This window comes from Malus sylvestris, chromosome 4, assembly GCF_916048215.2.
Source record: "Malus sylvestris chromosome 4, drMalSylv7.2, whole genome shotgun sequence".
NCBI lineage: Eukaryota > Viridiplantae > Streptophyta > Magnoliopsida > Rosales > Rosaceae > Malus > Malus sylvestris.
Genome location: NC_062263.1, coordinates 8,206,741 through 8,228,291, shown reverse-complemented (window position 1 = coordinate 8,228,291; position 21,551 = coordinate 8,206,741). Strand labels below are relative to the sequence as shown.

Genomic DNA, 21,551 nt, shown 5'->3' with positions numbered 1-21,551 from the left:
ATATAACTTCATGACACACCTTAGAATTTAAAACACAACAACACAAAACCCAATCTACAAATTTTGGTATCGCTTAGCTCCCACAATGAGCCTCCTTAAAAGCCTCTTACTTTTCTCCATCCTATGTGCCATTGTCTTCTTTGCATCAACTAATGCAGCTCGATTCGACATCCAAAACAACTGTGCTTACACTGTATGGGCAGCTGCTGTGCCAGGCGGTGGCCGCCAACTCGACGGAGGCCAATCCTGGGCCATAGATGTAAGTGCCGGTACCACAGGAGCTCGCATTTGGGCTCGAACGGGATGCAGCTTCGATGGAGCAGGACGTGGCCAATGCCAAACAGGTGACTGTGGGGGTGTCCTCGAATGCCAAGGCTATGGTCAACCACCAAACACCCTAGCTGAATATGCCCTTAATCAATATAACAACTTGGATTTCTTTGACATTTCTCTTGTTGATGGGTTTAATGTACCTATGGACTTTAGTCCCACGTCTGGTGGGTGCACTAAGGGGATTAGGTGCACGGCTGATATTAACGGGCAGTGCCCTGACCAACTGAAGGCTCCAGGAGGGTGCAACAACCCTTGCACCGTGTTCAAGACTGATCAATATTGTTGCAATTCTGGAACTTGTGACCCTACAGACTTCTCTAGGTTTTTTAAGAATCTGTGCCCGGATGCTTATAGTTACCCTAAAGATGACGCAACCAGTACATTTACATGCCCTACTGGAACTAACTACAAGGTTGTCTTCTGCCCGTGATTGAAGCATATGTATGTTTCCTTCGCTACTAGTTTTTACAATGAAGTATACGAACAATAAGTTTGTGATGCAATAATGTCGTGGCACATCGGTTGGCTAGCTATCGGATATCATCCGGGCTGTTTTATATTGTATTGCTTAATCATCAATAAAAAGCTATCGTTTTGCTCTTCCAAAAAAAAAAAAAAAAAAAAAAAGCTATCGTTTTGCATTAAAAAAATTACGGCTTTGTCAGTACATGTAATGGTGCGCATTATGTAACAAAAAAGCACTCGTAACAGGTTAATAACTAATCATCCAAGCAACAATAGCTTCATTAAAAATTGTTCTTAATTATATTTCTACATACTTTCCTTTTATATGGTTATGTGGAAAAATTGACGTTTAATGACTAATCATCTAAGCGACTGTAGGTACATAATTTTTCTAACTGAGAAACTCCAAAGGAGAATATATATCTCAGCAAGTCATGATTTGACCTACTATTCATCTTGAAAAAAAAACAAATACAGATGTATTTATATAAACGATCTTTATCTTCCAGATCGTCATCGCAGTAAACACTTAAAACATCACATCGTTTTTCATTCATGATGGATATGACCTTCCAATCAATATCGTTTAAGTTCATCTTCAAGCTCGTTTTTATATATGTTAATTCAAGTATACAATCATCATTCATCTTATATTTTGAGTAAACTGCATGCGTTCTAGAACAAATCTGCATAGCGAATCAGTTATTAGCTAGGTATACTATCTTTTTGATTAATTGCAAGTGTGTGTATACTTGATTAGTTGTTGCTAGAATCGGCAAGTTCAATTCGTAGTATGTATAGTGGTTTGCAAATTCGTCATTCCGACAAATTAATATTCTTATTTAAGATGAATTTTGACAACCTAAATTAAAATTACTTAAGCAAACAAGCTTTAAACTCATCCTAACTATTGAATCAATGAAATTTGTGGGGAGTTGGTTAAGAAAATTGTTACACCCCACCCCCGTTTTTAAAAATATTTTTGGTCTTAATTGGTGAGCCCAAGGGGCCCACCCCTTTATTTGTGCCCCCGGTTCCCTTTCCTTCTCCTTTCTCTATTCTCTCCTTCGCCCCCAGCTCCCTCTGTCTCATTTCTATCCCTCTCCCTTTCGGACCTCACTCTTTCCTTTCTCATCGCTGCACCATTCCCTCCCCGAGAAACAACACACACACATATACACACGACGGCATCACCACCATCGCCATCACGTTAGCTCTCTCTCTCTCTCTCTCTCTCTTCGCCTCTGTGGAGCACAGAAGAACTCTGCCAAGTTCCTCGCCTTTTTGATGATTGGTAAGCCTCGGTTCCCTTGAAATCTGTTCGTCTTAGTCCTTTTTGCCAAATTCTAACCTTGATTATGTCTTTGGGACGACGAAATCATACGGAGATGCCACGGGTGTGCTAACCCAGTTTCCGGCGAGCCGTGAGTTTACGAGCCCAAGTCCAGCCACCTCTAGTCCTTTCATGGTGAACTAAAGGTACCAAAACATTCCTCTAATCTTGTACTTCAATTTGGCACTTAGATCGGAACCTAAGGTGACGTTGTGTCGTCGACCGGAGCACAGAAGGCTCCGGCCTCCTTCCTTGGCGAGAGCAAGTGAACCCAGGCCCTTCGGGCCGTTTTTAAAACTCGGGCCTTGGGCCCGTTGGAAAACCCAGCCCAACCCTTTAATATAAATTGTTTTATTTAATTTAGTCTAGTAAACTAAAGGCCCTTTGGGCCGTGCCAAACCTAGGGCTTTAGGCCCGTTGTTTTAAACCCAAAAACCCTTTTGACTAGGCCCTTGGGCCATCTAAGACATGGGCCTCAAGCCCAACACCCAATTGGACCCAACCCAAAAAACCCCTTTAAGCCCTTAACCCTTTAACCCTATTTGGACCCTAGGCCTTTGGGCCATGGATTCGGTCCACTAACCCTTGGCCCAATCTGTATCCAACCCAAGCCCAGACCCTTTGACCTGCGTTGACCGGGTCAATAGTCATCGTTGACTTTGAATTTGACCGTTGACTTTTTTGGGTTTTCGTCCAGGACTCTTCCTAGGCTAATTTCGAGGCTGTCCGTTTTCCCAAATTAAGTCGTTTGAGTAGATTTTGACCAAATGTACACTGTATGTGTTTAGGGGCAATTATGGTGGCGTTCTGTCTCCGCTAGTTTGCGTGGCTCTTCGGCGGCTAAGTATCTGTGAGTGAACCCCTTCTAAAAATGCATGTTTTGATAATAGAAATGCATACATGAAAAACATGATTTAATGATTATGTTCTATGAAACGCTTTGAGATAACATGCTTACTGAGGCTAGATTGAATTACTATTATTTTTCCTATAACTCGTGTTCTTATAGAATATCCGATAGATGACAATATGATATTTAGAATATGTTTCGAACACCTCTTTATAGTATAGATGATAGATGACTTTATACTATGAAGTTGCTTTTCAATATATATATGTTCAATGGTTTTGTACTTACCTAATGATCCTTATTCCGCTATGAGACATAGGGATAGATCCCGGTCCGTCACAGGAGACGGTTTGGTGTTGGCATAGGGCCTGGAGTGTGTTTCCTCTAGCTATTTAGCACAGGGACGGGGAGCCGGCATGAGACTTGGGGGTAATTTTCCTCTGATTGTCTGCTCAGGGACGGGGAGCCGGCATGGGACTTGGGGGTAATTTTCCTCTGATTGTCTGCTCAGGGACGGGGAGCCGGCATGAGACTTGGGGGTAATTTTCCTCTGATTGTCTGCTCAATGACGGGGAGCCGGCATGGGGCTTGGAGAGATATTGGACATTTATTAGTGATTATTATATATACGAGTTATAGTTTGAGACATTGCACGACATGCTAGGTTTTGGAAAACCTATGTTTATCATGATATATATGTGTTTTCATAAAACCTGGGGGTTAGTACGTTGATAACTGTTTTAGTATATATATATATATCAACTTGGTCCACTCATGTTTGTTTTGCGCCCCCTTCAGGACTTAGAATCAAGACATACAATCTCGGCGTCAAGGCACTTCCGCATTGGCGTCTTCAAGTCCTATCGGTGTAGGACCCATTCTTTTATTCATTCAATTTTATATTAATTCTATTAGTGTTCTAGTTAGTTGTATGCTCTGGACACGTTCCTTAAATGCATATTCTTTATTCTTTTATATTTATAAGTCTTATTTATCCCTTGTTTTCAGCTTTTGCACTCAATAAATGGCTTTCGTCATCCTTGAGTGTCTGCCAGCACGTACCTATCCTGGTATTCGGGGAATATCGGGATCCGGCCGTATCAAAAATCTTTTAAGCGAAAAAAGCAAAACATAAACTTAAACAAGAAGTAGGAGATGAAAAGGTTCGAATGAGGTTTTTTCTTTTCTTTTCGGTAACAATTGGAAAGAGGTTTGAAAAACGATGAAAGTCTAGGGTTTCATAATGAACCATAAGCGATCTAGTTTAGGTTTCAACGTATTCAACACATTCATTCGATTCTAAGTCACTTCCTGCAGGTACGTTAGAGCATAGTTTTTCTTTTATTTGCATCATTTTTTTTGTAGTTTAGATTAAATTTGTATACCCTATTTGTTAAAAAAAAAAAAAAAAAATCTGCATACCCTATCATGCAGTCTAATAACTTAACTTTTGTATTGAACTGATAACTTTGAAAACACGCAATTTGACATAAATTTGTTGACTCCACACGGTTGGTTAAGAAAACTCACTTGGTCATGTCATTTGACAAAATTTTAGTTATGCCTTGTTCCTATTAATTAAATCGAAACAAAAAACTACTTCAATGAATAAAAACAGAATAAAGAAATTATCTATCCTTGTTTGGTTGTGGTGGTGGAATAAGCACCTTAATTATCATCACTAATATAAAGTTTTCCACACAAAAAACCAATGACAGATGGTACAAGTCGGGTGCTTAGAACTTGTCTTCTGCCCTCTCAGTCAGTCAACGTTTAGGTTTTCCAAATCAGTGCGGGCAATTTAATTCAAAGGAAAACTAATAAAAGGATTTGAAAACTTTGAGTTTTAAAGATAAGGACAAAATAAAGAGTAAAGTGAATAATACTTGGATTAATTTTTTAGTGTAAAAATGTAATTTTTCGTTAAAATGAACAGTACCGGAAGTTTTTTGTTAAAGTTCTTCTAATTCAACCCTCAAAGTTTTACCATTTAGTCGAAAAGTATGTCTCACTTTATCTTGTGGAAAATAGTGGAACGAAGGAATATCGGTCCTCCTATTGCCATAGATGGAAATTAACAGGCTTAGAAATGATGTCATTTGATGACCATGTGTAAGTTCAATGTACAACAAAATATAACCACATGAATCTCCTCAGGATTTAAAATTCACAAACACACCAAAAACCAATATATTAAATGGTGTTGCTTAGCTCCCACATGACATCAACAACATGTGAACTCATATGGCCCAAAGGACTTCTCAGTGATTTGGGAATCTCCAACAGCACACCGATGTCTCTCATCTGCGATAACCAAGCCACGATGCATATTTCCTAATAAGTACTAATTAAAGGTTTTATGTACGCAATAGTTTTGAGTGTAATGAAAATATGAGGGCTTTGTGTACAAATGCAGTGTTGTGCGTATGTTGTGTGAGTTTGGTCTTTATGTTGGTAGTTGTTCCTTTGGTTTTTTTCATTTTAGTTTTCCATATGATGAAATGACTTGATGACTATTTGTCGAAAGTTCATGGGGCAAGGAGCAATATTACCCTAGTATATCCACGAAATGAGTTTGTTTATATATAACACACTAAAGAAAAATAATTTTGTCATTTAATACTACAGTTTAATGGTTGTTTCTTTATAAGTGAAAAGTCTTAAATTCGAATCTCGTGGACGACGAGTTCGATACTAATTAAAAGGGATTTTTTTTGAAATGTCATATGAACTTGTTCATATTTTTCAATTTGTCATATAAACTAAAATTTTAAGCAATTTGTCACACCAACTTTACAAAATTATTAATTTGTCATCTCACCCTAACTCCGTTAAGTTTTCCATCCAATAAAGTCATGTGCCTCTAATATGACTTGTGTTCGGGGTTATTTAGGTCATTTTAACATCTTTTCACAAGGCTTTTACTTTTCTTTACTACAAACATTTATATTTTTTAATTTTCTTTAGCGCATATGCATCTACAACTCAATTTATGACACAAAATGTCAACTTATTTCTCATTTATAGAGCCCGTATGAAATTATGTCTTCGTGACATGCTAAAATGCAAACTCTCACTTGTGTATCACTACATATTTGGTGTCACATCCCGGCCCGGGTCCACCACATCCCGAGCCTGTTCCACCATCGTAGTACGATATTGTCCGTTTTGGGCTTACCATTCCCTCACGGTTTTGTTTTTGGGAACTCACGAGCAACTTCCCAGTAGGTCACCCATCTTGGGAGTGCTCTGGCCTCTTTCTCGCTTAACTTTGGAGTTCCTACGGAACTCGAAGCCAGTGAGCTCCCAAAAAGCCTTGTGTTAGGTAGGGATGAGAATATACAGTTAAAGATCACTCCCCTGGGCGATGTGGGATGTTACAATCCACCCCCCTTAGGGGCCCGACGTCCTCGTCGGCACACTTCCGGCCAGGGATTGGCTTTAATACCATTTGTCACATCCCGACCCGAGTCCACCATATCCCGGACCTGTTCTACCACCGTAGCACGATATTGTCCGCTTTGGGCTTACCATTCCCTCACGGTTTTGTTTTTGGGAACTCACGAGCAACTTCTCTGGCCTCTTTCTCGCTTAACTTTGGAGTTCCTACGGAACCCGAAGCCAGTGAGCTCCCAAAAGGCCTCGTGCTAGGTAGGGATGGGAATATACATTTAAGGATCACTCCCCTGGGCGATGTGGGATGTTACAAATCCACCCCTCTTAGGGGCCCGACGTCCTCGTCGGCACACTTCCGGCCAGGGATTGGCTTTGATACCATTTGTCACATCCCGGCCCGGGTCCACCACATCTCGGGCTTGTTCCACCACCGTAACACGATATTGTCCGCTTTGGGCTTACCAAAGCCTCACGGTTTTGTTTTTGGGAACTCAATAGCAACTTCCCAGTAGGTCACCCATCATGGGAGTGCTCTGGCCTCCTTCTCGCTTAACTTCGGAGTTCCTACGGAATTTGAAGCCAGTGAGCTCTCAAAAGGCCTCGTGCTAGGTAGGGATGAGAATATACATTTAAGGATTACTCCTCTGGGCGATATGGGATGTTACATTTGGAATATTCAGAAGTAACTTAATAAAAAGGAAGTAAAGTATTAAAATGACCGAAATAACCCTAAACACAAGTCATGTGCTGGCACATGACTTATATTAGATGGAAAACTTAACGGAGTTAAAGAGAGATGACAAATTAATGATTTCAAAATGTTGGCATGACAAATTGCTTAAAATTTTAGCTTATATGACAAATTAAAAAATGCATACAAGTTCATATGACATTTCAAAAAAAAATCCTAATTAAAATTATCTACACCTGCTCAAACCGTAATTTTGGTAAGAACTAAAGAGGGGTATGTGTACACCCACACAAACCCTATCTTCCTCTTCCATTTTAATTTTGAATTATGTGAAGAAAAAAAAAGAAATATCTCCACCCACACAAATCTTAATCTTTGCTAAAAACCAAAAACACTATTGTGGATGCAAATTTCTTCCTCCTTGTTCTTGGACAAAATTGCACCTACAAAATAAATAACACCTTAGGTCAAGGCCAAGCGCCTCACGTGCCCACGATGAATTGGGGGGGGGGGGCGCTTTGGCCAAAGAACCTCTAATGCCAAAGTTAGAATTTTGAGGGAAAATTGTTTGGAGAATTTATCAAGAGAATTGGAATTGAGTTTTGGAAAGAATGAGGGTGTTTATATAGGGGTGTGGCCAGCCACCTTGGGAGGAGATGGACTAGCCACTTGGATGGATTTATGGGTCAAGTTCGTGATTTGTGTTTAATTAGCAAATTAATTGATTAATTAATCAATTAATTAGCTAATTAATATAATAAAAAAGGAATGATTTAGGGGTTACCTTGTGGAGTATATATGATGAGGGATGGATGAAATAGGTTATAAATAAATACCTATTTGGGCACTTTTGACTTGATTGAGGGATAATTGTCCAGTGCTCGCGCGTAGGAATTCCGGTGTGCCTCAAGGGTAATTTTGTCCTTTTAACCCAAAAATTCACATGTCGCCTCTTGATTATTTTTAGCTCCACAAATGTCCCTGATGAGTCAATATTATATTATATATTTCATCCTATTCTTAGTATAATTTGGTAATTATTTTCGTAAAATTTTGATACTTTGCTTCATATTTTCAACATAGGACATTTGATTTCTTCCGGAGAAAACGTTCTCAAACAGACAAAATTGGAGGACTTTCGGGTGTCTTTTGGCGTATTCTTATCAAAATTTCAGTAATTTCTATCAAGCGGTTACTTTCTGGCAATTAAATAAAGGAGCAGTGCGCGTTGTTGAAAAGTTTTTTGGGCTTAAATGCAGTTTTTGAAGCCCAAGATGATCTCAGATGGGTTCGTGGCCTTCTGGAGAAGTGTTCAAAATAGTCCAAGCTTTAAATTTGCTATTTTGGGCTAGTTTTGCAAATGATATGTGTCCAAAACGTGGCTGTGCAGAATTTTAGGCGAATTTACCCAGTCAATTTAGAATTATGTTTCCTATTTTGTTTCAATTGATTTAGTTTCATAGTCTTATTCTAAGACCTTGACTAGGAGGATTTTAATTAGAGTAGTATAAATAAGCCTTCTGGCAGACCTAGGGTTTCTCTAGAAGGCATGCAATTTTTGGGAAGAAGATTTTGGGGGCAAAGCTTAGAGATTTCAAGACTTATACTTTCAAGGTGTTTTCATTCTTTTTCTATTTCAATAAAGACTTTATGATTTTTAGTATGAATATGCGTAACTAATCTTCTTTACTAGGGTAAGGCCATGATTTTTAGCAAGAATATGTAGTCCCTTTTTAATTTGCTTATGAATTCATGCATGCAAGTTTTGAATTGTTAATCACTGGTTTAAACTATCTATTTGTCTTAGTGATTCGTGACCATTAAGATATTTAGAAAAGTAATTTGATGCAATTTTGACGGATGACTGTCCTTAAAATTGACTAAGGCTTCTTGTGGTTAATATGTGTAACCTCTTAGGATGGACGACACGTTTTAAGGGTTATATGGTTTTTCAAAAGGTTTTCATAAAACTAAATGAGTCTTGCATGTTCACATTCGATTTGGACACCACGAATGGGTTGCATGTTAGATATACGTTCTATGTTGGAAGTTCCAAGTAGGATATACTTTAGGAAAACCTAACCTTCAAAATATGCATGTATGGTTCATAAGTAATTAGAAGAGCTACATAGGATTGTTAGGGTGACGGCGGAACCTTAGTACTTTCTCACTTTGAATTCTAAAAATTGTTTCTTTCTCCTTCTTTAAAGTTGCAGTTTTTAAGTAATCTTTTTAATTAAATTCGTTTTTTTTCTTAATTTAGGTCATTAAATCACCTCTTTCAAAAACTTTGTTTTAATTAATTAGTTGAGAATTGATTTCACTTTGATTTTTTTTAAATTAATCCCTGTGGAGAACGACCTTGCTTGAGCCAATTATACTACAATAACCTTGTTTCTCTTGCAAGTATTTTAGGTGTTTTTAACCCTTCTGCGCAGGTGGTAAAAATCCTATCAGCCCCCACAACTGTTGGGCTGCTCGCAGAAAAGGGCAGTAGGAGTAGAGATCTTCTTGTTTTGGGAAACTTAGGATTGTTTCATGTTTTGATGTAGATTCCCTCTTTAATTGGAAATTAGATCCTTCTAGGAAAGGGAAATAAATTTCTCTTAAAGCTTATTTAAGTCCACCTTAACTGGATTATTAAATCAACTTTGGAGAGCGATTTATTCTACCTTAAAAGAGAGAAAGAGAAAGAGCTTAGAGGATATTTGTTCCCCTTCTATAGCAATCTTCTACATCTTGCCCGTGCAAAGGATCGTCTTTCGTTGGTTGCTTCATCTTCTCCGCGCCACACCGAGGTAAGAAAAATTTAATTTTCCTTGTCTTCTTCTTGGATAGTGCTATCGTAGGGCAGCCGTCGGGGTGGTGTGGCACGTCGACTGGGAGGGGCCAGAAGTCGGCTCCGCATGGGCTGAGGAGGTGTTGTGGCAGGGACCACTGTTTGGGCTGTTTGGCTTGGCTAGAGCCAAGGGCAACTTGTGTGGCTGGGGCCACAGATTGTGGCATTAGGGTGCAGTGCTAGACGAGCCGTATAGCTCATGTCCTTTGAGCTCTTCGACCTAATGTGGGCCAGGCCAGCAATTGAGAGAAATGAAGACATCGCAGGCTTCATGCTTGCTGGTCTGAGAGAAAAAATGAGGGAAAATCCAGTATGGGTTGAGCTCCCATATTGAGTATTGTGAATGGTGTTGGTTGCTTAGTTCTCTTCATTGGGAGAAAGATGGGCTGCTCCCGAGAGAGAAGGTAAAGAGGATCAAGGTGGATACCTTGGCTTGTCTGATTGCTGTCATGGAGCCTATTGTGAATGAAGGTAGAAAGAAGAGATCTTCCCCGCTTACTCAAGAGATGCCGGTTGAAAAAAATTGAAGACTTCCTCCGCTGCTTGTGAGGGTTCGCCTGCTGCCAAGAGGTATGTGATTAACATGACTTATTCCAATGGGAAGAAAAATGAGGTTGCTAGATTTGAGCATGTGGTGCCTGCCATGTCGAGAATGGCTAGTACAATTGCTGATAGGGTTGCTCATCGTAAAGGTCTTGTTATGCCCCCAGTGCCGAAGTCCGTTGGGAGCTAAGTCCGATTCACCTTTGGAGAAGCTTGCTATTATGAAAAACAATAAGGTGGACTTTGTTGCTAAAATGGCTCCAAGACCCATTTCCTTTTCTGTTGAGACTGATTCGCATGTTAAGAAGGAGGTGACTGCTCGTGTGGGTAGTTGTGAGAAATCCACTAAGTCTACTTCTGGGGAGGTTGTTGAGATCTGTGCTCTTTTGAAACCAGATCTGCTTGAAGACATGAACACTTATGCTAATTTTATCGATAGTGTTAGAGGGATTGTTTGCCCAAGTTCCTTTGCGACGTATACTGTAACATCCCACATCGCCCAGGGGAGTGATCCTTAAATGTATATTCCCATCCCTACCTAGCACGAGGCCTTTTGGGAGCTCACTGGCTTCGGGTTCCGTAGGAACTCCGAAGTTAAGCGAGAAAGAGGCCAGAGCATTCCCAGGATGGGTGACCCACTGGGAAGTTGCTCGTGAGTTCCCAGAAACAAAACCGTGAGGGAATGGTAAACCCAAAGCGGACAATATCGTGCTACGGTGGTGGAACGGGACCGGGATGTGGTGGACCAGGGTCGGGATGTGACAATGGTATCAGAGCCAATCCCTGGCCGGAAGTGTGTCGACGAGGACGTCGGGCCCCTAAGAGGGGTGGATTGTAACATCCCACATTGCCCATGTGAGTGATCCTTAAATGTATATTCCCATCCTTATTTAGCACGAGGCCTTTTGGGAGCTCACTGGCTTCGGGTTCTATAGGAACTTCGAAGTTAAGCGAGAAGGAGGCCAGAGCACTACTATGATGGGTGACCCATTTGGAAGTTGCTCGTGAGTTCCCAGAAACAAAACCGTGAGGGAATGGTGAGCCCAAAGCGGATAATATCATGATACAGTGGTGGAGCGGGCCTGGGAAGTGATCCGCCCAGGGGCCGGGATGTGACATATACGGCCGAGTATATGAAGACTACTCTACTTGCAATGATGTAGAAAATGGCAATTCTGAAAGTCGAGTCTATGCTCCTTGACCAAGAGGATACCAAGGCTGCTAAGGAGGTGGCAAAGGTTGTGGCAGCCCAAGCTTATTCTTCTTAGATTCAAGATCTTGAGTTTGCAGTTTCTGAGCTTTGTTTTGCTGCTTATGCAAATGATGAAGAGTTGATTATTGCTTATAATCAAGTGAACCACTTCAAGAGATTCGTGGATAGGCTTAAACCCCAAGTGTTGGAACTTCAAGGTGTATTAAAGATCAACGAAAGACTGAAGAAGAAAGTGGATAAGCTGCAGCACGTCCGTGTTGGTTTGCTTAAGGAGAACGAGCAGTTGAAGGGTGGGAAGGCTGGGTTTGAGGTTTCGAGACCTTCTCTATTTCTCCGGAATACTTGCTTGCCTTTACTTTTGAGGCCTCTATTAGTAAAGTAGTCCTAGAGGTTGATGCCCAAGCTGGAGCATAATGATGCTGCTGTTAGGAGCGTTGCTGCTGCTGAAGGTGTGGAGGCCGAGTAGTCGTGGGATGTCCAAATTGTTGAAGGGTAGTCTTTTAGGTAGCCTTTAAGATTTTCTTTTTTTTTCCTTGTTGCTCTTGTTTTGCTTAAACTTTTTTGGCCTTTGCTAGTCGTTTATCAAATTTGCTAGAAAATTTAATAAACTTGCTTCCTTCGCTTTTCTTCATCGTCGCTTCTTTAGTTCATTCCTCAACCTTAGACTTTATAGACTAGTGGCAAACGTGCTACTTTTCTATAAGCAGATAGGTTGCGTAGCCTATGCATTCGTATGTGTTGGTGTAGAACTTTTGCAAAGTTGTTAGCCATAGGGTCGGCATCCAGATCCCTTACTTAAAAAAGCAAACAAGTCCGCGTGACCACTAGGCAATTAACCTTGGCTTTCTCCAATTTCGTAGGTTGCGTAGCAAGTATCACAACACCTTAGAACTTGGGATAGGTCGTTCCGCGATTGGCAGAGGTGAAGCTTATCGACTACGTAGCATGTCGGCATTGGATAAAGCTTCGTATATGCACACTAGCTTTTTTAACCTTTCACAAGAATGTGCGGTTGTATAAGTCTAGCGCGGCTTTACTGCTCGAAAGGCAAGCCGTAGGCGATCTTTTGGAATCAGTAGGCTACCTTAGTGTACTCGGTAGCAGCTTTAGGGTTCCAAGGCAACTGTCCATAGGGCGTTCTGCGTAATGTGCCTCCTCCGTCTTTGAGGCCCGGTTCCCCATGGATTAGGCCAAAAGACCCAAAATCCTTCAGTTAGTTAAGCCTTGAAAAATACAATTATGGCTACTTCTAGGAATCCCGGTGCAAGCTATCATGCACCTAGTTATACTAGGGCAGCTCAGCTCATCCATGTCTGGATATTCAGAGTGTAAGTTTATCCTTCTACCTTAGATAGCAGACCTATGTGGGTGTCGGGGCCTACTTGCATTGGAGAACAATTAGTTTATCTTCTCGCACTGGAGAGCAAACCCAGATGGGTGTCGGGGAATTGGTTTACCTTCTTGCACTGGAGAGCATGGTTGGTCACTCCGGGAGCGTAATTCCTGTGATAAGCCCCTAAGAAGGGCGTGGTCTTCTTTTGAAGTGCAGGTGTGATTAGTTGTTGTAAGCATGCAACCGAGCAAATTGTAAACTGCTTCTAAATTCCTCATTGAAAAACGAGTGAAACGAAAGAGAACTTAGCTGTAAGGTAGGAACTGCATAATAACTAGATAGTCATCAGCTTGCAAGGTAGTGCCCATCGAGCTGCTTAAGTCTTCGAGCTTTCATGTAGTGAGAGGTCACGCATGGTACTTCCTCAGATTGTAGGCGTTCCACTACTTTCGATCTTTTTGCCGTTCATGGTGGCAGGGTTGTAGCTACTATTGCTGCATATTCTGCTGATCTTGTACTGACTTTCCCAGATGGGATCTATCTTTTTGGAGCCTTCTCTGTGGGCAGTGATAAAGGCTTTTCTTAGGACTAGATCTCAAGGCTGGAACTGCGAGATCTTGGCCTTTTTGTTGTGGTTGGAGATGAGTTGCTGTTGGTAGGCTGCGATGCAGGTGATGGTCTGCTCACGCTTATCCTCTGCCAAATCTAAGCTTGTGGCCATCTCCTTACTGTTCTGCTCAATGCTTGACAGTAGAGTGTTGATACTTGGCACAATGACATGGGGATGAATGATTGCTTCTGAGCCAAATGACAAAGAGGAAAGAGTCTCACTGGTTGTTTGTCTTTTGGTGGTGTGATATGCTTATAGACATCCGGGGAGTTCGTCTGGCCATTTTCCCTTCTTATTGGTGAGGGATTTCTTGAGGTAGTTGAGAATCATCTTATTGGATGCTTCGGTCCGCCTATTGCCTTGAGGATATCTTGGTGTGGACATGTGCTGCTTGATGACATATTTTTGGAAGAATTTCACTAAATCTTTGCCCACAAATTACTAGGCGTTGTCTGTGATGATGAATTGAGGGATGCCAAATCGAAAAATGATGTTCCTTCATATGAAGTGCTCTACGTCCGTTTATGTCATGGTAGTCATAGGCTCTGCTTCTACCCATTTGGTGAAGTAATCGGTTGTTACTATCGTCATGCCTTTGTCCCAGTAGGGGGCATTGGTCCTACCAGGTCGATTGCCCACTGCATGCACGGCTAAAGACTCGTCTGCGGGTATAATTTGCTAGCAGGCAGTGCTGGTATTGGCTTATAGCATTGGCAGCGGTCGTACTTTTGTATTAACTTCTTAGCGTCTTAGTGCATGATAGGCCATTAGTAGCATACATTTAGAGCCTTCTATGCTAATCATTGGCCTTTGGAGTGATTTCCATAAACTTGAGCTTAGAGCCTTTAGGTTGTCGAGAGGCGTTAGGCAGCGGAGATGTGGTCCAACGTAGGATATTCGGATGAGAATGTTATTCCACATGTAGTAGCGTGCTGCCATTATTTGGAGCTTTCTAGACTCCAATCTTTCCATGAGGAGTATGCCATTGACCAAGTAGTCTATAATGGAATCTTGTCAGTTTGAAGTTGTACTAACCTGTGACACCTCGGCTGCTGGCTCCGCTTCTATGCTTGGCTTGTCTAGATATTCCACCGGAGTAGAACGTATGAGTTGGTGGTCGAGGATGGAGCCTAGGGTGGCTAGTGCATCCACGTGAACGTTGTCTACATGTGGAATTTGAGTGAGGGTATAAGTCTGAAACACCTCAAGTGGTCTAGCTAGTGATTAGTTAGGAATCAAAATGAATTGCGAGCTTTTTCACTGCCGAGTCTTTTGCCATTTTGAGGCTTGCTAGTAGGGCCTCGTACTCTGCTTCATTGTTGGATGCTTTAAAGCCTAGAGTGATCGCCTGTTTAAGCATCAAACTGTCTGGGGTGACAAGGACCACGCCTGCTTTCAAACCTTTTGTAGTTGGACATGCCGTCGGCATGTGCTAGAAGTCTCCATTGGGTGGAGCAAGCACTGTTAGGGCGTTCCTAGCTACCTCCGGGGCATCGTTAGGCCGTTCTGTTGCGTCGCTTAGGCGAGGCTTGAATGCGCGGTAGGGAGCTGTGGAGCCATCATTGGGTCGCCCTGTTGCGTCATGAAGGCATGGTAGGGAGCCGTGAAGCTAGGCCCATGTTACACGTAATTGGAGATGCTCAACTATCGGTATTAGGACACTCTAGGGTTGAATTATGGAGCAAGGGTCGACTAGGGTCGAGTGACACGTAGCAGGAAGTGGTGTTCAACTGCTGGTACATGTTGCTCTTATGTATAATCTTTTGGGATGATGAGGACAAAACTTGCTTCTGAGTACGTCATTCTAGCGTTCGTCTGCTCTTGGCGCGCCGTTTGGGCTAAGGTGTTACACTCGTAAGAAAACTTTGCATTCGTCAGTGCCTATGCCTCTATCATCGCACGTCTGGATTAGGTAGAATAATGTGTCGAGGATGATTGTGTGCGTCTAAAGGTATAACTTGAGCTTCTGGGTTGCAACAATTGTCACCAAAGTTAGCTTTTGAATTTCTGGTAGTTAGTTTCCACATTGAGGAGAGCTTTTGAACTATGGAATACAAGTAGTTAGGCCCCTAGCTTTTCTTGTATGAAGGTAGAGCTTATTACTGCTTCAGATGTGGCTGCTTGTCTAGTCAGATCTTGAATCTCCTTCAGAGTAGTGGAGGACTTCGTATTCAAGGTTGCTCGGATTTGCCTTGAATAGCATTGGCAAACTTCGTCCCAAAGTGCATGCTTCTCTGCTAGAGCGAAAGATTCTGCCAGAGTTAGACCTTCTTTGATGATCAATTCTCTTAACAGCGGGTGGTTTGCTATAAGTCTTTTTTGGAAGGCTGTTTTAGCTATCGAGTTGTTGCATCAGACTATCTTTGCCTTTTCTGCTTTGAACCTCTTCACATGAAGCGACTCCTTTGGGTTCTTCTCGATGTTGAATAAGTGGTAGGACTTTTTCTTAATCGAGCAATAGGATGAATATTCTTTGATGAAAACCAAAGAAATTTCGTCGAAACTCCAGATGGATTGTGGTGGCAGGGTGTAGAACCAATCTTCCGCCTTGCCTTGTAGAGTGGTAGCAAATATCTTGCACATAAGATCGTCGTTGTTTCGATAAAGGATCATTGCACTTCGGTAGTGTTTCAAGTGTCTCTCCGGGTCTCCATCTTCTTTTAAGGATGTGAAATGTTGCATGCTAAACTTGTGTGGAGGCTCTGCCTGCTCGATCTCTTCCGTGAAGGGTGATTGGTCATGTCCCATCATAATGCTCATTGGAAATCGCGCAATCGCTATGTCAAGAGTCTCTCTACTTCTTCATGAATTTTCCTTTGTTGGGGTAGCGGAGCTCTTAGCTGCCTTCAGTCGTGACCTATTGGCCTAGGCTACTCTTCTATGTGCTCGGCTCATCTATGCTGTGGCTACAATGCATGTGGTTCGTTTTTAGCAGGCGAGGGAATTCTTCACAGGTTGCTGGTTGAGCTTAAGCCGAATTGAGTGACTACTTCTCTCCGTTCATCGTGCTGCCTACTCTAATGTGATGTGGATGATTCTCCTTGCGGGCCTAGCCACGAATGAACGCTTTGCCTAGAAGGCTATTCATGTTGATTATCGAAGTGTGGCTCCAACCGTGAGTGTATGCTCATCCATGGGCTAAGTAGAGAGTGCACACTCATCCGCAAACTAAAATGGGAGTATATGTTATCTCAGGGGCCCAATCAGGAGTGTACACTGCCCAAACGCTCGGTTCGTGGCTGGTCGAGTGGCTGCTTCCCGAGACGCTGTTGGAGAGGTTCTTCATCTGCCATTGGCCTACTTCGGAACACCTCGTTTAGGGCACGTTGCATCTCGGTGTGCTGTAAGAGCTGATTCACCAAGGTTGTCTGCTGTGCGAGGGCGTTCATCAATTCTATGACTTGTCGAGACAAGTGTTGTGCTCCATTTGGGGTTGCAAGAGCTTGGAAGGAATGCATCTCTTTGAGCAGTGGAAGTGTGGTAGACTCCGAGTGCGAGATTTGAGTTGGGAAATGTCAAATCCGTGGAGAAATATGGTGAAAATGCTCCCGGTTCGATCGTAGGCCCATAAATTTGAAGCCACGATGGTTGAACTAATCTTGGACCGATTTGGGCTACTTGGAAAGCCACAGGAGCAGGCTGGGCCGTGGGAGTAGGTTGGGCCACATGAGTGGGCTGATCGGAGTGTGGCGCACACGGGTGCTAGGCTAGGGCTTGGGCCCTTGATGGTTGAAGTGGCAAAGGTGGTTGCCATGGTGGTTGCCACGGTGGAGCGTCATGGGGGTGCCGCTCTGCTCACCACTATGTTGAGCCTTATAGATCGTCGTGGTCCTAATCTTTGAATGTTGGAATTTTTGTTTGTTGAGGTTTCTGAATCTCTTGCCATTGTACTTCTCTTTTACGTTTTATCAAAGAATTTTTAGAAAAAAAAAATTCCAAGAATAAGAACGTACGAAAAATCTACAAATAAGCAAAGGAACAAAAAACCTTAGATGTGAGAGTTTTCTACGAGCGTGTGACCCAGCTCTCAATGAAAGCACCAATTTGTGGATGCAAATTTCTTCCTCCTTGTTCTTGGATAAAATTGCACCTACAAAACAAATAACACCTTACGTCAATGCCAAGAGCCTCACGCGCCCACGATGATTTTTTTTTGGGGAGGGGGGGTGGGGGCGTTGTCCAAAGAACCTCTGATCCTAAAGTTAAAATTTTGATAGAAAATTGTTAGGAGAATTTAGAGAATTTAGCAAGAGAATTGGAATTGAGTTTTGGAGAGAATGATGATATTTATATAGGGGTGTGGTTGGCCACCTTGGGAGGAGTGGACCGGCCACTTGGATGGATTTGTGGGTCAAGTTCATGATTTGTGTTTAATTAGTAAATTAATTGAATAATTAATCAATTAATTAGCTAATTAATATAATAAAAAATGAATGATTTAGGGGTTACCTTGTGGAGAAGATAGGATGAGGGATGGATGAACTAGGTTATAAATAAATACCTATATGGGCACTTTTGACTTGATCAAGGGATGATTGTCCACTGCTCGTGCGTAAGAATTCCAGTGTGCCTCGAGGATTATTTTGTCATTTTAACCCAAAAATTCATGTGTCGCCTCTTAATTATTTTTGACTCCACAACTATCAATCATCTTCTTCTACCATAGATTTTACCATTTGATTAGGCTAATGCCAAAGCATCTACCATAGAAATATACCATTTGTTTAGGCTATTTGCCAAACTTCTGTTGACAAACTTTTTCCTATGGCATTGATATATCACTTTGGACCAAATTAGGCTTGACTTGGTAGTATTATAAGGTCCGGCAATAATGGTAGAGTAGATCAAATCTGTATCCACGTGAAGTGAAATAATATTGTGTGGCTAGCCTGATGCTTAGATTTAATTTCTGCTCGTTGAGACTTTTCTGTGGCTATCCATCGTGGTACGTGGTAGTCACCAATGTTGTTTGCCTAGGTGGAAGGAGATCCACTCCAGACCTCTGTGGCCGGAGCTCGTCAATTGAGAGATCCGTACCACTCAATGTTGTATGCCTAGTAATTTATAACTAAACCCCATTACTCCAAGCCTAGAACTAATTAAGAAGAGGGTGATTGGATTCTCAGCGATGGCTGAAAGTTAAGAAACCACCAATTCTAATCAGTACCATCTTCAACAACTCGGAAAAGCTGATTCCCAATCACCTTCATATAAAAATATTGTAATTCAAACTAATAATTTGAACTTAGAACCCTATAAATAATAATTTAATTTAATTCTCTGTAATCTGTAAAGAATAGGCGTATATATTCCAACTGTTTACAAACTGGGTAGGTTTGGCTACATTTTACGCTTTGATTTTGGAAAAATCTGTTTCTAGTGATTCCTCATTACTGTAGTAGCATTTTCATCTAAGCAACTATTGCACAATTAAGTTCTCGTGTTTCACTGATTTAGTTTACCAAAACAAAAGAAATATTTTTTGCACTGCCCTCAAGTGATGATGATAGTCACAATTCTACGATTATATGAATTTAAATTTTGAAATTTATGTAATAGATAAATATAAATCTAAATATTAAAATTCATCTAATAATAATAAGTATGATAGAAACGATTACCACCATTTGTGAAATGGTGAGAAAAAAATTCACTTTTTTTTTCGTACACATTTTTTACAAATTTTTATACATAACTTCTTCTTTGATTTATTCAATAAAAAGTAATACTAAAAAGATATAGTATAAAAAGAGAAAATTGGAGATATTTATCATTTATTGGAAAAGTCTCTCACTTTTTTCTTGTGGAAACTTGACGCGGTGGGCCTAGGCGGAAATGTTGAGCTAATAAACTAAAGTCATTTGATGACGAACATAAGTACTACTAATGCTCTATATAACTTCATGAGCCACCTTAGAATTCAAAACACAACCATACAAAACTACAAATTTTGGTAAAGCTTAGCTCCCACAATGAGCCTCCTTAAAAGCCTCTTAGTTTTCTCCATCCTATGTGCCATTCTCTTCTTTGCATCAACCAATGCAGCTCGATTTGACATCCAAAACAACTGTGCCTACACTGTATGGGCAGCTGCTGTGCCAGGCGGTGGCCGCCAGCTCGGCAAAGGCCAATCCTGGGCCTTAGATGTGAGTGCTGGTACCAAAGGGGCTCGCATTTGGGGCCGGACGGGATGCAACTTCGATGGAGCAGGACGTGGCAAATGCCAAACGGGTGATTGTGGGGGTGTCCTCCAATGCCAAGGCTATGGTCAACCACCAAACACCCTAGCTGAATATGCCCTTAATCAATTTAACAACTTGGATTTCATTGACATCTCTCTTGTTGATGGGTTTAATGTACCTATGGAATTTAGTCCCACGTCTGGTGGGTGCACTAGGAGGATTAGGTGCACGGCTGATATTAACGGGCAGTGCCCTAACCAACTGAGGGCTCCAGGAGGCTGCAACAACCCTTGCACTGTGTTCAAGACTGATCAATATTGTTGCAATTCTGGAAATTGTGGCCCTACAGACTTTTCTAAGTTTTTTAAGAGTCGGTGCCCGGATGCTTATAGTTATCCTAAGGATGACCCAACCAGTCTATTTACATGTCCTGGTGGAGCTAACTACAAGGTTGTCTTCTGCCCATGATTGAAGCATATATGTGCTTCCTTGCTACAAGGCATATATATCTGCTAGTGTTTACAATAAGACATACGATGCAATAAGGTCGTGGTACATCAGTTGACCAAGTTATCAGTTTATTTCAGTTCTTATTTTCTTCTTGTTTGATCAGCTACCGGATATCATCAGGGCTGTTTTGTATTGTATTGCTTGATCATCGATAAAAAGCTATAGTTTTAATTTTAAAAAATCACGTCTTTGGCAGCACATATAATGGTGTGCATTATGTAACAAAGTACTTGTAACAAGTTAATAATTAATCATCCAAGCAACTATAGCTTCACAATTTCCCTAATTAAGAAAGCTATAATTTTACATACTTTCCTTTTATGTAGTTAAGCGGAAAAGTAGACGTTTAAGGACTAATCATCCAAGCAACACTAGCTACACAATTTCCCTAGTTAAGAAAGTCCAAAGGAGGATACTCAGCAAGTCATTTAACCTACAAAAAAGATCTGTTGAGATATATATAAACATTATCGCGGTTACCACTTGGATATCACATCATTTTTCAATTAGATTCTTCAACTAGAGTTTGTTTTATCATCTAAGCCTGATGAATCAACATCATTTCATCTTTAGGCTCGTTTTTATATGTTGATTCAAGTATATGTTCATCGTTCATCTTACAGTTTAAATTATACTGCGTTCTAAAACAAAGCATGCACAGTGAATCAATGATTTAAGTATCTTATCTTTTTGGTTATATGTTTGAATATCAACTATCCTAGTTAATTAATAGGAAACTTTAATAAAAAGAGTTTGGACCAACTTTTTCTTAACAAAAAACCATCATAAACTTTAATTTAATCAAAAGAGCTTGATATTATAATTTAATCATAAAAACAAAACTATTCATAAAATAGCCCTACAAACATTAAAAACATGGGCCCAAGTGAAGCTCAATCCGCAATAAAATTGTTTTTTTCCATAATTACCCCTAACAGAGCCTAAACCAATCCCTTAGCCAATTCACAAATATGAAGATGTACCATATAAATCTCACCGCCATTAAGGCGGAGCACCAACCTCTTTCATCAAACGGTAACTTCGAAGTAGTACAATTTCTTTAACTGCCATTAAGGCAGAGCATTCAAGTCATACAACCGGTTTCATCACCACCATTAAGGCACAGAGCATGTAAGTCGCGCAATTTTTTATTTTTATTATTTTAATTTTTTAAATTATGATTATTAAAGAAAGAGTGTGATTTACTATAATAATTTAGAAAAATGAAATTTTCAAACGTATGCGTAGAAATT

The 21,551-nt window shown here is 41.0% G+C and overlaps 2 protein-coding genes and 1 long non-coding RNA gene across 5 annotated transcripts; all 3 read left to right on the top strand.

Moving 5' to 3' along the window:
- Positions 1-24: 24 nt before the first annotated feature.
- On the top strand, positions 25-932 carry LOC126617665 (protein P21-like). The gene has a single exon (XM_050285714.1). It carries the CDS (start codon positions 86-88, stop codon positions 761-763), a length of 678 nt encoding a protein of 225 aa, XP_050141671.1. The 5' UTR covers positions 25-85; the 3' UTR covers positions 764-932.
- Positions 933-2,029: 1,097 nt separating this feature from the next.
- LOC126617720 (uncharacterized) lies at positions 2,030-4,278 on the top strand. Of its 3 annotated transcripts, none has more exons than XR_007621498.1 (3): positions 2,030-2,277; positions 2,920-3,849; positions 3,990-4,278. It is a non-coding gene; the product is annotated as an uncharacterized LOC126617720 (long non-coding RNA). The 3 variants fall into 3 exon arrangements; XR_007621497.1 differs by lacking the exon at positions 3,990-4,278 and having other exon boundaries at positions 2,920-3,465; positions 3,576-3,958; XR_007621496.1 differs by lacking the exon at positions 3,990-4,278 and having other exon boundaries at positions 2,920-3,958.
- Positions 4,279-19,514: 15,236 nt separating this feature from the next.
- On the top strand, positions 19,515-20,786 carry LOC126620037 (protein P21-like). The gene has a single exon (XM_050288497.1). It carries the CDS (start codon positions 19,579-19,581, stop codon positions 20,254-20,256), a length of 678 nt encoding a protein of 225 aa, XP_050144454.1. The 5' UTR covers positions 19,515-19,578; the 3' UTR covers positions 20,257-20,786.
- The last annotated feature ends 765 nt before the right edge of the window (positions 20,787-21,551 follow it).